General features: G+C 44.0%; 1 protein-coding gene across 1 annotated transcript in view; it reads right to left on the bottom strand.

Annotated features, from left to right (window-relative positions):
• Positions 1–17,606, bottom strand: part of tead1a (TEA domain family member 1a) — a 42,990-nt gene extending 25,384 nt beyond the window's left edge. Inside the window, exons 1-2 of the mRNA XM_041938845.1 lie at positions 17,455–17,606; positions 451–965 (exon numbers count right to left, since the gene is read on the bottom strand). Coding sequence (XP_041794779.1) covers positions 451–655 — 205 coding nt within the window. The 5' untranslated portion in view covers positions 656–965; positions 17,455–17,606. The remainder of the gene's footprint in view (positions 1–450; positions 966–17,454) is intronic.

The raw sequence follows: 17,606 nt of genomic DNA, 5'->3' as shown, positions 1-17,606 counted from the left end.
ATCATTCCACAGGTAAACAGGTTCACTGGTAACAGGTGATAGTATCATGATTGGGTATGAAAGGAGCATCCTGGACAGGGCTCAGGTGTTCACAAGCCAGGATGGAGCGAGGTTCACCACTTTGTGAACACATGATTGTAGAAAGGATGTTACTACATGAGCTCAGGAACACTTAAATAAAAATATTGTTGCTAAACACAGTTAATTTGCAACAAATGATTGCAATCTGTTTTATTCATATTTTACAGCATCCCAATGTTTTTGGAATTGGAGCTGTAAGTTATATATAGAGGACAACTACTTGCCGGTTTAAGCTTCTCCAATAAGAAAATGCACTTCCTTTGGCTGACACAGCTCGTGGCCTTGGTCATTTTCTGGCAAGTAAAGCTCCCCTTTGTCAGTGACTCACAGCAGTTTACACCCAACTTCTTTCCATCTCCCATCACTCACCGTACATCTTTCCTTCATCGGACAGTATAATCTTCCTCCTTCCACAGGGCGGGTAGATGGCCAGGGCCTCCTGGAAGCTCTGCTCGATGTCAGGGCTCCAGACCCCCTCAGGGTCCCCATCCATGGTCTTATCTCCTCCTGAGTCACTCAGTCTGTCCATGTCCTCCCCTGCACTCTCACTGCCGCTCCAGCTACTGCGCTCCATACTGGCAGCTGACGTTAATCTGCAGACGTGTGCTCAGCGCTAATTCCAATGGTTTGATGCTAAGCGGGCGAGGTGGTAAAAGGCTAACGGCAAACTCAAGCTAACGTTAACGCTAAGGGCAATAAATAACTCCCAGTGGGCAGTGGGGACAGCCAGCTGTGGACAACTAGGAACTGAATGCTAATGCTAACGGCTGCTTCGACAATTGTAATCCCAAATGCCAGCTACCAATAATGACAGTAAAAGTAGCTGGTAGGGCGTAGACCCCTCAGTAAGCTGCTCCAAAATCCAACGTCGGATAGCAGGAACCCTAAAATGTAAAGAAAAAAAAAAAGACAGAAAATGAGATGTATTAATCGCAATAAAACCTTTGCACAACCACTTTACAATGGTGGCTCCTACATTAGCTAAATGTCACAGGGTTCCTGAAGATATCACACATTTTTAAATGTTAACTCATATGTGCAAATATTTATGGGTGAAACACACTGCAAACCACAACTTCCAGTATTTAACAGTCAGATTATTATTATTATTATATAAAAAAAAACTGCCCCCATTTGTTTCAGGTTGAGCCACATTGATTCAACTCAACACTAAAAACTAGAACAGTTTTTAACTTCCAGTAACACAAGGCAAAGCTTCAACTGGGAGTCAAAGACTTTCTGCAGTTAGTTTAAGCTATTTAGTCATTTAGTCACAAGAGACAAGACAAGAGTCAATGATCTGAGGTGGATGTCCGACATCCTGAAGGAACAGATGTAATGTGTGGAAGTCCAGCCTCCTCATTACGGCATGCTGCTCACTGCTGTTCGGGAGGCGGGTCGCATTTTACACTCGTGATCGCCACAGCCGAGAATCTCATTTCAGAAAACAGGGCAAATATAATGGAAATGAGCCACTCTCCTCTGATTCATGCTGATATTAAGTCTGTATTTTTACCAAAAAAAATATTTTCTAGTGCAGCTTTAACTTCTGATCAACACATTATAGGCCTGTATCCCAGCTGCTATGAGGGAAATCATTGCTTCTTTTCATGTAGGAAATTGCCCATTTTGTTAAACCGCTGTGGTAGCCTAACATCAAATCCACATGCACATAAGTGGAGCAAGTGAATGACAGACAGGCAGACGAGCAGACATACATACACACAGACAGAGACCACTATTACACGTAGTTACTAGCACATTTAGGAAGAAAAAAGAGAAACTGAAGGGGCTTGCCAGCTGCCTACAATTCTTCTAAAATCCCCCACGGTAAACAGCAGGGTTGGCGCAGTACACACCACACTCACAGACCAACATATGCACACTCACACACAATTACAGTGCCAGCTCCTTGGGCGAACACATGTCATTTTGTCTGGTCTTCTACTGTTCACACTTCCCATGCTCTGTCCCAGCACAAGCCCGCAGTGTGAAGTGTATGTCAGAGTGTGTGTATACTGTGTGTGTGTGTTGGTCGAGCTAATTTTAACACAATCGCACTTGACAGTGCGCACGTGCACACATGTAGCTGAAGCACGTAAAGCAGCAGGCAACATTTTGTACACGTTTTAACCCCGTCCGCACACCGGAGCCCTGCTCAATGCTTTTTGACACCTGGGGGAAAACACTGCGAGGCAGCAAGAAAACATCCGCCGGCTTCGACTCCCAGCCGCGTGTAATGAATGAGATCTGCTGGTTTTACTGGAGATTGTTGTCTGCGCCTCTCTTCGTGCTTATTCTACTCACCCTCATTTCCGTTTCCTCTCCAACTTCCCACCCTTGCTTTCTTCCCTTCTACCCGCCAGCCCTCCCCCAGCAGTTTTCCATTCAAACAAGGATTCATTCATCCAGCGGGGAGTATGGTTGAGCACCAGCGGCGAGATTTGTTTCCTCTACCCCGCGTGTGAGTGTGTTTGTGAAAGTGAAGCATCCTTCTTCGCAGGTATCAGACGCTGTTATCATCTTAGATTCATGCTAAAATGACTCCACTTTTGAGAAGTTTTACTGGTGGAAATAAAGGGCCAACATCCACAGAAACCTTTCAAACCACTCCTGCAGCGCAATCCAATATTGTATCTGTCCGTATGCTCGGGTTGTTCACAACATTTCACCACAATATGAGTAAATATCCTGCCTCCATTTGGCTCAGATGGTTAAAGGAGGGCGACATCATGACTCAGCAGTAAAACTGTCAGCTGCCCTTTAAAGTATAAATGGGTGAGTCTTTGATTGTACCAATTTATCACACAGAGGTTTAAAGATGCACAGATTAATATTTTATATAAACAATGGATCAAATGTTGTTGCGTAAAGTGAAAGCTGTTGCCTATAGTGATGAACTGGTTAAAACTCATCTGGTGTCTTTTAGCTCATTGTTTTGGTGCTTGTGGCCTGAAAATCCGGTTCTCATTAAATGTAATCTGTTTTCATTCAGCTGTTTTCAGACAGGAAGCTCTGATAAAGCCACGCTACATGACCCGCCCACCAAACACCAACTAACTGAGCGACTGGCTGGAGGACATAGTGGAGCCCTCAGCTGCTAAACAACCAGATTTTTCCAAAGAAGTGGGTGGAGACCAAAACAGAGATGAAAGGAGAATGAGTGTTGGACTTCATCCATCAGGTGGAAAGAAAGACAGCTCCCCAAAAGGGCAATCAATGTAACCCTATGTCTGCTAAATGTGAGCGCAACAAGTTGATAAGTCGATGTCACTGTTTTCATCTTCAGCTGCTGCAGTGTGGCCAGAAAACAAATGAATCAAGCTTTAAGGAGCTATTGGCATGTTATGTATGAATTTGGGTTCTGCGAACCATGTCACCAACAAAGCAGATTCAGCAGAGAGAAGGTCTTGATCTACTCTCCTCTGGAGTCACTCATCCTCTGTGAATCAATAAAAAACAAACACTCTCGGTCGGCACAAAAGCAGTCCTGCACATTCAAATCATCTTTTAAGGGCTCTGACAAATAATGGAGCCACTGATCTGAAGCCACTATCTTTAAGATCTATTGTTGCAGAAATACTGAGAATTTCCTCTTCCCATGATCTGAAACTTTGTGCCTTGTACTTCAGAACCATTCACAAAACGACTGGACTCTTCGATGGCCTACGCTGAAGCAATGACAATGAACCACCTACGTTTAGACTCAATGGCCTCAAAATTCCTACAGCCATATTTTTTTGTCTCTATTGTATCTACCGCACTCAACAGTGCTATTTTTCATGGTGGTGTGACAGCCTTCAAACACCAAGCTGAGCCTGAGAAACTGCTGGTATTACACTTCACTGCTGCACAAGTGGGTGCTATGAAACTTGAACATGGTTTTGGATGTCATGGTATAATTAACTGTATGTCATTCCCAAAAAAAGGAAAATTGAACTTTAAACGTCACTTGTAATAATCCTCAACATTATATGATGGGAAGACTGATTATGGTAATAAACTACTGCAATCCAGTATAGTCTGCAGACATAGACACAACTCTACATATAAAACATGCAAATGTTATAACAAATATCACATTGTTGTGCAGGCCCTGCTCCTATATGCGATGTTTACAAATGGTTTAGTTATTAACAAGTAAGCAAAGGTGACGGCTTGCTCTACTTTCTCGACGGGAGGCAATCAAAAGTGATCAAAAAACGAAGACTAGTTATAACTGAATTTAAGTGTAGATTCTGTATTACTGAATACTTTTCATAAATATCTGTGCATAACTACCAGGTGGAACTGCTAACTGAACCAACAGCTAACGTTAGCATGCTAATAGATAAGCAGCTATAGTATATGTGTATCGGTTAGCATAATCTTTCCTGCTTTCCACCTCGAGCGGTTAGCGGTTCAACACGAGGCGCCGAACCGGACAAAAGCTGACTGAAAACTGCAAGAGGAAACGAGTGTAAGCCAGAGATGCTGAAGGACTGCTAGCTCAGTTAGCTTCTTAAGAGCCAGACATTTCCCTCAGGAGTTGATAGAGACCAAACACAGAGGTACAAGAGAGCGAGTGCTGGATTGGCTGCAGCTGTCATGTGACTCGACATGAACGCTAATGTTGCTCTGTAACAGCTCGATGTGCAAACAGGCAACTTAAAAGGTGTCGCTGTTGTGTTCAAAACTTCCACATAAATCCCCTATTTGTGTTCAATATATAAGTTTAATATATTGCTAAGACCCCTCAAACAGCCAGTGATGCTACCGTAGCTTCCTGTTCACTTGCTGATTGCTTTTGGTAATGCAACAAAACAGAACCCATTTATATATTAACTCCAGTCTTTACTACCAAGTTGTTTTGCTTAGTCCTACAGTATCTGATTTTTTAGCCATTTGGGGGCTGCAGAAAAAACTGATATATGGCAAACTCATTAGCAAACGGTTGCTTATTTACACATCCAGCAGGTATGAAGCAACGTTAGTATTCATTTACAGCTGCATTTGTGTCCATTGTAAGTCCAATATTCACGCTGTGAGAGCTAATGGTGCCACCTGACATAGTTAGTCATTACTAGCGACTAGTTACTCGGAACATAGGAAGGATTTTACTTTATTTTATGAGAGCTGGTCCAAATTCTGATTATTAATTAAACAAAAATGTCACTGCCATGACGATGTTTTGGGATTGTAATTAATTTGTAGCTGCTGATCATAATGAAAATCAGCAAGAAGAGAAGAGAAGAGAAGAGAAGAGAAGAGAAGAGAAGAGAAGAGAAGAGAAGAGGTTTCAGGGTGAACAGAAGACCCACAGTGAGGCTCAGGAGATGTGAGCATGAGAGGGGCCCAGCAGCAGATGGACGCTGGAGAGAGACATTAGTCACACAACAATCAACTCTGACTGGGCGACTCCTCTGCGCCCCCCCCCCCCCCCCCTCTCTCTCTGTGTGTCTCTCCAGGCAGGCCCGGGCCACTCCAGCCAGGACAGCAGGCTTCATGGTGTCAGCGCCAGCCCCCAGGAGAACACACACAGGGCATGCAGCCACGGTCCTGCAGCTGCCTTGGACTCTCATGCTCTCCCTCTGTGTCGCCTTTCTTCCTCTTCCACTCCTTTCTTGCAGCACTTGCTGGCTTCCCCCACGCGCCAACTACATGTACGCGTTTGTGAGCATGCAATGTGCATGGCTCTCAGCCTCCATATTCTCAAAAGCAAGCCACTGAGGTCGCAATGAAGTGCAATTCAACTGATGTGTCAGTGTATGCATTACCAGAGGGTCCTAGGTATGTGTGTACATATACACACACACACACACACACACACACACACACACACACACACACACACACAACATCAGCAGGGGGTCGTCTTAGTATACAAGTTGAATGTGTTATCACAGGCTAGTTCTCATTCTTCTATTGGACCACTCAACGGCATCTGTTTTAACAGCTTCCAACATGTGCGCGCTCACACACACACAAACACACACACAAACAAACACACACACACACACACACACAAACAGGTTTTATACAAGAGGATTTTCTCATAATCCTCAAAGCAAATATTGTTCCACTTTACAATGTTTTGCAGTGTTTTAATGGTCCCTTACGGCCCAAACAGAATTATTCAGCATCTGAAGTGATATTTCTTGTTTTCTATTTTAGTTTTTTTTTTGCATCAAGGACCATATGATACAACACTCATTTTTTACTCATGTGCAAATGTGACTAAAGCATTCGATATGTGAACAGCTTCACAGGTGCTTCATTTATCTTGCCACTTTAACAGCCTCCACAGCAGACACATCATTTGTAAGCTTAGGCCATTCGGACACACCTCATGTTATTCAAACCGTCAGAATGTGTTTAAGAGTACTGTATTATTTCAGCCAGAGCCGACGTCCTGTCCGGCCCTGAGCTCCTCACTCGTGGAAACAATGGAAACAAATCTAAAAACACATACAGTCAATTTCTTTTGGCTAAGGCACTTTGGCTTTTGACAAATACTATTTTTATGACGTATTGCAGCCAAATCCAACAGTATCGCAATAAGTGATTATTCCATATTATTAAGACAAATGAGTGTATTGGAAAACAGCACTGAATTTATTAAAACTGTAACCTTTATGTTGGACTTATCCACAAAATGCTGTCTGATTGATTTTTTAAAATTCTAATATCAATTTAATATTAAGTTACTGTTATATTTTAATTTAATTTAAAATAATGTCGACTAATGGGCTCAGAGTGATCAAGATTCAGTTTCAACATCCATGTAACTATTAGTATTTGGGTCTGAGATGGTAAGAGCATCACAAGAATGACTTAAAGCTGTTTTTTACATGTTAAATATTAAACACACTGATGAGAAACTAGACAAGACTACTGTTCTTGTCACTAGATACACTGCAGGCACAGCTGACAGAAGAAGAGGTCATATCATACACAGAAATATTAGCTGTTTCTGGGTGAATTAATTAATGTTACTTATGAAAAGGGAAGCGAACAAAGGGTAACAAGAATGCTGCAGTTTCAAATCACGCCATCAAGCACATCAAGTTCAGGAAAGTAGTTTAAAAACGTGCAGACTAAGGACAACCACTTGCTACCTGCTGCTGCTAGAAACTGATTACAATTAGCTGATAATTAGCCACCATCAGCAATCAATAAAGAAACATCATTAGACTGTAATTAGCCAAACCAATAACCAAGTCAATGAATGTCAGACAACCTCATCATACTATAGCAGGCACCTACAGTTTCTGTGGCGGTGACAAAACGTTAGAAAATGTACATACATGACTTGAATGAAACCGATGCTCCCTTTGCTCTCCGCGGAAAATATTACACCAAGCTCCCTTTAAGAAATATGACATATTAACAATTCCTCATGTCCGCAAAAACACAAGACAAAAGACGTCATATGGTGACAGTCCTCTTGTCAATTCAGCATCAAAGCTGCTGCTAAAACACACATCAGGAGAAATTTAAAAAAAACAACCCAAAGTTTAACAATGTGGAAATTATAACGGAAAACATCTACTTGTTAAGTATCTTTAAAGTTTCTGCTTTTTTTCATGTGTTAATTCAGCCACTATCTAACAGCCAATAGAAAAACTCTACTTCAGGAGCATTACCGTTGACACGCAGCACCTCAGATGTGTTTGAATGATCACTTGTGATCAGTTCTTTTTTGCTTTCTCATTCGAGATCTATGGTAAAAACCAACATTACAATAAAAAACTCACATTAGCACTCACAGCTAGAGAGGAAGACCAGCCTCAAAACGGTATGCAACTTGTTTGGCATCAGTAAATCAACTGTATACAACTGTGGTTGAGAGAGTCAATGAAGCCGTCCTGCAGCGCGGTCAGGAGGGTGACCTACACGCATGAGATCATAAGAGGCCTGCCCAGGACCACCTCCACATCGTAGCTTGAGTAATGCTTCCTCTATGCATTACTGCATCCACACCTGTTTGTAATGGGATCTATTGACGATCCACTCGCACAAGACACTGGTAAGAAGTGTGCAAGGCCACATGAAAACATCAACATGCAGAAAAAGAAGAAACTTTTCTAACAAGGCTACTCGACCATCAAACAGGTGATCTTTTTTGATCTTTACCCAGTACAATGGGTTTTTCCTCCAGCTGGATTTTGGCTGAACTGTGGATCAGTGTGGCCGAAGCTCTCCAACTCCTCAAACAACCCTGAAGCACGGTTAAGAGATGGTGCATTTCATGTTTAAGGGACGAGCTGCGTCAGATACTGATATAGACCGAACTGATCTCTTGTACCTCCATTTCTAGTGCAGACTTTCATCAGTTTTCTACTCCTTTACTAGTGATTCTTGTCTTGGCACTGCTGCACGCCTCTGCATTCACTCTCCATAGCTCACAATTTCAATGAATCCATTACTAGTAAGTTCATTTCGTACAATGCTGGGAAAAAATAATCACCTTTATGAACATCTCGAGTCGGTTTGATTAGTTCTGACCTGATTTCATGTTTAAAAAACAAAGATATCAGGCCGAATGAAAAAGCAGCATCAGTGAAACAAAACCAGAAGAGCTTCTTTTATTCTTCCTCTGTGCTAATACACACTTGAGAAAGACAGAGAAAGTGAGAGAGCGACTTGCTTTATGAGTGGTGAAGAGGCTGTGATTCACAGCATGCACTCCTCATTATTTCACCATCTCTTCTCACAGAGGCATTACCATTTATGCACATACACAGTAATTGGTCACAGATTGCACACTGATACAGTGAAGTGCTTATTTCCTCCTGGAAATGTGATGGTAAAAGGTTTAGCCAGGAGCTAGCCTCTCTGTTCCCCATCCATCTCTATTATTCTTCTTCTTCCACCAGTTTTTGCTGAGTCAGACCAAGCTATTATCTGGCCTCTTCCTGGGGGGGGGGGTTCACTGTCACATGTAGGCTGTCACACACTCACACTTGCGCGCACACACACGCACACACACGGGAGACAATATCCTCCACCAGTAGAAAGAGAGGCCTGGGGAGGTTGCAGCAATACCAACACCATTTAATAAGTGTGAGCTCGGGAGCATTGTGCCGAGACAGAAACCACGTGTGTTTAGGTGTGTGTGGGTGCGTGTGTGCGCGCGAGTCTTATTCCACACCTAGCAGAGGAACAGTGTATGGCTGCGCGAATGTGAAAAGAGTACAGTGAACTCCATCTATCCATGTTTCCGCCACAATTACATCCTCCACAGCCAACAGATACTCGACTCTCATCACCACTTCTCAAAACACACATACACACGTGGATGCACGCGCACACGCCCACCCGAACGCACGCACACACTCACTCCAGCACACACACATACAACATGAATTAGCCCCTGAACTGTTTTCCATCTGCGGTCCATTAAAACTTGGGTACTGCTTTATTTAGACCGATGCAGGTTAGGAGGCAGAGAGCGCGGCAGCTGTGCATCCCATGCCGGCGTGTAGTAAGTTATCTAAAGATAGAACTGGCTTTACTTGCACAGTCTGTTTATTTCATATCTACAAAAACTGTGTCCCTAACGAAGCTTCGTCACAGACCAGAGCAGGTTGATAACACGTACGTGTACCGAGCAAGCAGAAAAATAATCAGACTTACATGTGTTTATCATATTTTACTTTCAAAGATCTGCAGGGAGCTACAGCTGAAAGGAGGCACTGATTGAAAAATCTACCAGACCGGAGCATTACAAGATATCTCTAGTTTCCGTTCAGGATTTTGGTCATCTTTTCTGCCAGTTACTCCATTCTACTCCAAACATTAGTGAGATTATGTAAAGCTCTTTATTTCGAGGTAGAGCCAACAGTGAGCGCACCCAAAATGTTGCTGATGCTCCGACTACAGCTGCCTGTAAACTGAGGCAGAGGTTTACAATGGACAGAGAGGACAAAGACACAAAACATGATGGTGCCCTCCTGACAGCAACAAGAGGAGCTCCTTTGTTGGTTGGATTTGGTCGAACATCAAGAAAAAGCTACAAAAACTGAACGGCGTGCGTAACTGCTTAACAGGAACAGGAGCCTGCATAGACCCTTGTGGACTTGGGCAGATGGTAAGATTTACACCACATGGGACCTCGCAGCCACTCAAATGTGGAAACTATAAATTGGCCTTTCAGGCACCCGTGGATCCTTGCTGCATGTCATTACCCATTCCTTCTTTCCGCCTTGTTTCTTGTCATCTCTCCACTGTCGACTAGGTCATAAGATTCATCAAAATCATAGCCAAAGCTACGAAAATTAGACACCGTAATGAACCAAAATGATCCATTAATATGCAGTAACACAGAGGGAAAAAATGACTCTGGGGAAGCTTCCACTACAGCTAAATTTCCATGCAAGCCAAAATGGGCAAAACAACCATGACTTGACCAAAACAGGTCAAATTTAGCAGGAAATTACGAAGCGTTTTGTAAGAGTTTTGATGTGCAGCCAGCTGTCAGGAGTTGGGTGTGGGAGATTCCCAGCAGCACATGAACAATCCCCACCAGTGTGGGCTGCACACTGAAACTCAACTCTCCCACTGATAAAACAACCACAGCAGAACATTTGTTTGCACTGGAAATCTGAGCTTAAAATTAAACCATGTAGCTTCTGCTACACAGGAGCTAAACCGTAGCCACAAGTGACAATCAGAAATGAACAGTGAATGGTGAAACACAGCAATGTCTCGGTAAAGTTCGCCAGCGTTAGCTTAGCGATATGCTAACTAGCTAGCTGCTACAGGTCATACACACAGACAAAATAAGGCTGCAGCAGGACAGACGGGTTAATTGGAGCGAGGGTGTGTTTTATTACTGATGAACCATTCAAATGTTCGCTCTAATGGAAGACGCACGAAGATGTAACTTCTTTATGCCGTCACTCATAGTTACTAATAGCATGTAAAGAACAAAAAGGCAAATCAGTGTCAGCAAAAATTACCATAAAGTGTTGCAGGCTCGAGGAAAAGGAGAGGCTGTTCAATTTTTCATTCAGCGAAAACGTATTTGGTTTCAACTTGGCCATTACTTAGCTATTTCTGAATAATGCATCACTCTCCACACTGAGTGTGGAAATGTTATCAGAGGACTACAGAAGGAACAACAGTGAGTAATTACTGTCAGGCCCGCTGAAGACAAAAACTGAGGTCGCGAGCACAACAGCAGGGACACGTTTTTCCACTCAGAGTACCAGAGAGCGGAGCGAGCTCTGCAGTGTTTATCATGTCCATTCCTCCGACCGGGAAAGCAAGCAAGAAGTTGTTGAAATCTAGACTTCCAGCTCGCTTCCTGCTGAGGTCAGGAAACACGAGGCTGATTCAGACTTCCCATCAAGGGCTAGTTGCTCTCATCCATTTATCTGCTTTGCGCTGAAACCATGAAAGACTGAGACCGTGCTAATGCGGATAAACCTGAAAATGCTGTTAATGTGTTTTCTGTTCACAGTACGGGCTTGTGGGAGCTGTTTCTGAAGGCGTGGCGTCCACACTGAAATACAGAAGGGCATTCAAATCACTTATTTTTTTATTGCTGCTTGGTAAAACATGTTTCATAGCTACCACGTTGAAAACCATGAAGACGACAGTGGACTTCAGGAGGAGCTCCATAACATCACACGTGTCTGCTGTGGAAACCTTCAGGTTTCTGGGATCCACAACCTCCCAGGACCTAAAGCGGGCAGAGGATGTACTTCCTGTACCAGCTCAGGAAGTTCAACAGCCCCAGGAGCTAAAGATCCAGTTCTATACTGCAGTCACTTGGTCTGTCATTGCAGGTTGTTGATCATTGGTGCTTTTTCTATATATTTATCTATTGTTTCTAGTTTTTCCACCTTCTTGGACATACTTATTGGTTTTCTTTTCATCTTAACTGAGCTTTGTTGTCCTATGAGAAAATAGTCTGTGTGCATCATTGAGAGCAACTTCAGTCCACAGTCAGATTCCTTGTATGTGATCACATACTTGGCCAGTAAAGCTGATTCTGATGATCCCGTAAATCCAGTAAATGTGGCTGAATGGAATGATCTGGCAGCTGAAGTACTCCACTATCTTTTCACAGCGAAGCTCTGCTTCCTCCAACTCTTCCGGTCGTCTTCCTATATTTCTCTGCATTTTCTTTTCCCAGTAGATTTTCCTGCGCTCACATCAGGACTCGTTTACTGGACGGTGGTAGGTGTCAAAAAGAAAAGTCTCTCTGGCACGTCTGCTAAGCAGAGGTGTGTCGGCCATGTTTGTAAGAGGTTGCTGGTGAACAGATCAGCGTGTTCAATAAGTTCTGCCCCTGGGGCCCTGTGTATTGGTAGTCAGTATTAAATGTATTAACAGTAGTAAAATTCCACAATCTCATCCAGAGAATATGCTATGTCCCTGACAGGCTGCACGGAATAAAGCCTCGATATTCCCAAGAACAGGAACACTGATTCATAAGTTGTGGGCCTGTCCATGTCCAAATTCATATTGGACTCTATACTCAATGTGCTTAATGACATCACAGGGACAAGCATCCCAGCAGGAACTGCTCTTATCACAGCCAACAAGTGTTGTTGGCAAACACATTTTTTTTTGCATTGTTCAGCTAAAGTTATGTCACAAAACCAATAAAAAATAATCTTGAAAAAGGTGTGCTTCTCCTGTCCACACTGCTGCAGTTATGTGTCCGCCGACACTTTATGTTCAGTATTAGAAAAGTTAGCGTGGGTTGTGGAGGAGACATTTTTTTTCATGTTTGGATGTGCGGTGCTTTATTTATATAGTGGGATCAGTCATCGTAATCTGTCTCTGTGATATTGAGGCATTTCTTTCTTTTACTGCAGACATTTTCCATCTGAACTGTTATGATTTGACAGCTTTTTGCCAGTTTAACAATACACAAAGTGTATTAATGTTGCTGTGTGTGCATGTGCGCACTGTGCTACCATCCATCCTAAGATATATCCTGCTGAGTAAATATCATGTTTTTCTCTTCACTTACACACATCACAGTGCATTATATATGAATGTCTTATAATACGCCTCGTAGTAACCTGCATGGTAACACAGGTGAGTTAACTGATCCCAGTCCAGATACAAACAATGCAAACGATGCATTCGGAGATGCATTTGCATTAGTGAGGACATGAGGGAGAGACAGACCGAGAGACGGACAGACAAAGACAAGGAGAGGAGAGACGGGGAGCCCGGGCAGTCAGGCAAGCCAGCACAGGCTCCACAGCCTCCTGCAGCCAGAAACCAGCTCCCCCTGCACACCCCACCCCACCCAGGAGGATGCCTATTGTTCCCCCATCCCCTAAACAAAGCCTGGCCCCCCCACCCACCTCACCCCACACCCCCAAAACCCACCCTCCCTTTGCCCAACTACCCCCATTGCCCCCTGCCCCCCACCCACTCAGCATTGTTGCTCTAATAAACCGGCCCCGCTCCCTAAATTTCATTACATGCGAGCACAGGTTCCCTTTCATTCACACTCTAAAGTTTCATCCCCTTTAAAAACACACACACACCGAATTTATTCCAATTCATCCTGCTACTCTCTGCTGAGCACACGATGCAGAACATCACTGCATTTATGAGCAAAAACTAAATGAAATGCAGGAGCTGCTGAAGTCCAAGATGTGTAAAAAAAAAAAAAAAACAGGACATCAAAACAGGAAAATGTAGGAGCTGGTTTAAATAAGAAATTTAAAAAAATCTCCAATTTACACCTCAGCACACAACAACAAGAACACAGACTTCTTCACAACCAGAAGCATCCCATAATTTCAAGGATTCACTGTATCACCTGTTGACTGCTCCGACCTGACAATATGCACCAAGCGAAACTCTCGATTAGAACAGAAAGTGGGTCTACATCTGGACGTCGCAAGACATCATTTCATGCCAGGAAGATTACTCGTCCTAATCCCGACTCCGCAAAAATCTGCGCGCCGGATTTTGTCCTCCTGCCTCGAAACAAGACAACAGCAAGGAGGAAGGGAGCGCGCAGCCCGCCGCTCGCAACTCCACCATATTGTTCCAGCATTGGTGAAGTACATGAACACACACACAAACATGCGCACGTACACAGCGGTTGTGACTAAAGCACACAGAGGCCATATGGTGCGTCCTCATCCACCGACGCCTGTTGCTGCCGCAACAATAGGCCTGCCTGGCCTGGACAGCAAGAGGCAAACACAGACACACACACAAATGAGCGAGCACAGGCAGGCGCGCGCGCGCGCACACACACACACACACACACACACACACACACACACACACACACACACACACACACACACACACACACACACACACACCAAATGGTCGTTAGGCAGTCAGTCTGCATTGCTTAGGCCCAGAACAAACGCCTGGATTTGCATTCTGCGCCTCCCATCGTCCTCCACCCCTCTCTCTCTCTCTCTCTCACACACACACACTTCTCGGTCTCTACAGGTGCACGGAGCACTAAAAACAGATGTCAACGGACTGGAGAGGGAGAGGCACGGGGGGGGAGAGAGGGGAGGAAAGTGGAGGGACGACTGGAGGCTGTTTGCCCAGGGTGACTGACAAAGCTTTGTACACTCTAAGCAGGCCTAGACACAGCCCCACACACACACACACACACACACACACACACACACACACACACACACACACACACACACACACACACACACACACACACACACACCTCCTTCCTCTCTAACACTTCCAGGGCTGCCTGAGTTGTGATTTTTATAGACTTTAAAGGAGCAAAAAGATGGAATAAACAGTGCAATATACTCCTAAATCAAGGTTAACACTTTTTCAAAAAGCTTGACAAATTCTGAACTAATTTGTGTCATTTCTCAAAATTCAAAAGAAATGACAACATCACAGACACTGCTGCTGGTGGAGAGCATCAGCCGGCTACAGACGAACAAAAGTTTCAACAAAATATATGCACATCTAACTTCAGGAAGTCGGAAATGGACCAAACATGTAAAATGCGTTAAATACAAATTCTTTATGAGAAAACTGATATTTTTGCTTTAAAGTCATCTCCATCTCACACACTGATAGCTTTGTAAATGGTACAGGCGAGATCAGTTAGTTGATCGACTAACGGACCATATTGCTGCTATTGATGGATTGTTTCAGTCGTTTCTCTGTCTCTCACTGCTAGAATGTGAGCATTTGCTGCTTTCCTGCTTAGAATCACTGTGAACAGGATATGTGTGAGCTTTCGACTGTCGCTCGAACAAATCGAGGTCTCGGAGGACGCTGCTTTGATCCGTTTTCATCATTTACTGACATTTTAAAGAAAAATCTATTTTTCAATTAACTGAGAAAATAATCTGCAGATTAAATCAACAGTGACAATAAGCGATAGCTGCAGCCTTAACAAACGTGTATTTCACCTGAGTCATTGCCTCACTCTGTCATTATTTCAGTGGGGGTGCAGCAGATTGCCAAACCAAGACGCTTATCTCCGCTTGACTATTTCATTCAACCACATCAATTCTCTGAAAAAGCATCCTTTTATCTAACATACCCCTCCCCTCATCTGACAGATGGATTACTGTTACAGAACTAATGCAGCTACTATGTTTCATGCTACAGGCTGTAATTTTCTCCAATAATTACATTGTGGTTTGGCCTGCATTACCACAGATCTCTCGCTATAAAGGACAAGGGCCGTCCTTTAATCAATATTCAAAGGGAAATACACAGCAGAACTATAAGCTCATATAGAGATATTATAGGCTGCTGACACCGGAGGGGATTTAAAAAGATATAATCTCTTACCAAAGGACCACCAGATACCACGGACCCTTAAAACAGATGCGATGTAAGTTGGTGTGTAATGAAACGGTGGTTGAGTTGAAATAAACCAAATTCCAATCATATTTTCAGAAGAACAGAAAACCTTGCTCCTCACTCATCAGCCTAGTCTACAAACTGTGTAGGATGTGAAATATGAATTTATGCAATGACAGATGAGTCCGCCTGGAAAAGGTGGAAAAACTGTAATTAGGGTTCTAAAAATGAGCTTTAAATCTGTATAGTAGTCATTTTTCTTCAGGATGAAGAGGAGGGGCGAATGCGTAAATCCACCAGCGGCCTGCATGCAGAGATACGAGTATTCCTGTTGCTTGTATTTAAAATACATTTTCAATTACTTTTCAAAAATCCTAACGCAATTTGCAACAAGACACTCAAGAGTGGAGCAATGTTGTTCCTTCAAAATACTCAAAATACTTTCTCCGTGATTCCTAAAACATAACCCAAAAACCCCCTGAAGGTCCAGAGATCAGCCACCAAAGCACAGCTGAGCGAAAGAGCCTCCAAGTCCTGGAGGACACCAGGAGGGAGCTGCACCCACCGATCAGGCTCCTCTTTGCTCCGTTCAACACGAGCCCCCGCTCCTCAGAGACAGCTCTCCTGTGCCGGAATAATATCCCATCCACGCCGGAGGCATCTAACACCAGAAATATCTGAAAAGTTAGTCGTCCTCAAAGGCAACTAAACAGGCCACCAGCTGCAGTGGTTGGGGTTTCTGCATACTGTACCGGACAAACTATTTTTAGTAGTTTGTTGTTGTTGTTGTTTTTACAGTTTTGCTTGGATACAGAAGTATTCTGCTTCCTGGAGGGTGCAACCTGTCACCAGAGCCTTGTGCTCATCATACAAATCTGAATTGTCTGCGATTTTATACAAATTCACAATGCCCAGTGTCACCAGTGTACCCTCAAAACACAGGGATTTGATCTTGCTACATTTTCTGGCTCCGGCCTCTTGTTTTGATGCAGTCGTTGGGTCGGGGTGTTGTGTATTTTGCATGTTTCCGTGTGGCCGTGTTGTCACTGGGTCAGCCCTGGCTGCGCGCTGGTTATCAGCCTGTGGCCTGCTCCTGTGACTGGGGCCTGCCTGTGAAGGAAAGGAGAAAACCCCGCCGATGCAACAAGTCCCCCATTCACTCCCAGCTTTGTTAAGCCGCCTCCCGGCGCTGCAGCGAGAAGCTTTTCATCCCTTTCGCGTTTCACGGGGGTCAATCCACGAACCGAACTCTGATGGAGAAACAGCGTACAGTGCGTGTTCGAGCAGACGACAGGAAGAAGTGGTAGAAACAGATTTCGTGTGTGTGTGTTTGTCGGGAGAAATGGGGATAAAACTGTAGTGAAAGCGACATCCCCCGCTCCGAAGCTCACACGGCAACGCGTTAATAAGCTTGTTAGACTTGTTTAACATCTCGAAGGGGGTTGAGTTGGTCGATATCGCTCGCGATGTCGCCGAATTTGTTGTAATTTCAGCTTCGGCGACCACTTCGGGGTTTTCGAAACAAGCGAATCGTCCGGGGGCTTTCAGACGCGCAGGCTACAGGCTGAGGGGGGGTACTACTCCTTGGGAACTTACCTCGATTCATACGCCTCTCTGTGGATTAATTCCCACACTTTTCCACGGATCGCAGTCGTTACAGCATCGGGGAAGCACTCCGCCAACTCCAGAGTCTCCTCTCGGTTTTGGTTTAATGAAGGATCGGGCGCGCTGAGTGCGTAAAATGCGCA

The sequence above is a fragment of the Chelmon rostratus genome, chromosome 6 (assembly GCF_017976325.1).
Source record: "Chelmon rostratus isolate fCheRos1 chromosome 6, fCheRos1.pri, whole genome shotgun sequence".
Classification (NCBI taxonomy): Eukaryota; Metazoa; Chordata; class Actinopteri; order Chaetodontiformes; family Chaetodontidae; genus Chelmon; species Chelmon rostratus.
This window is presented reverse-complemented; position numbering and strand designations above follow the sequence as displayed.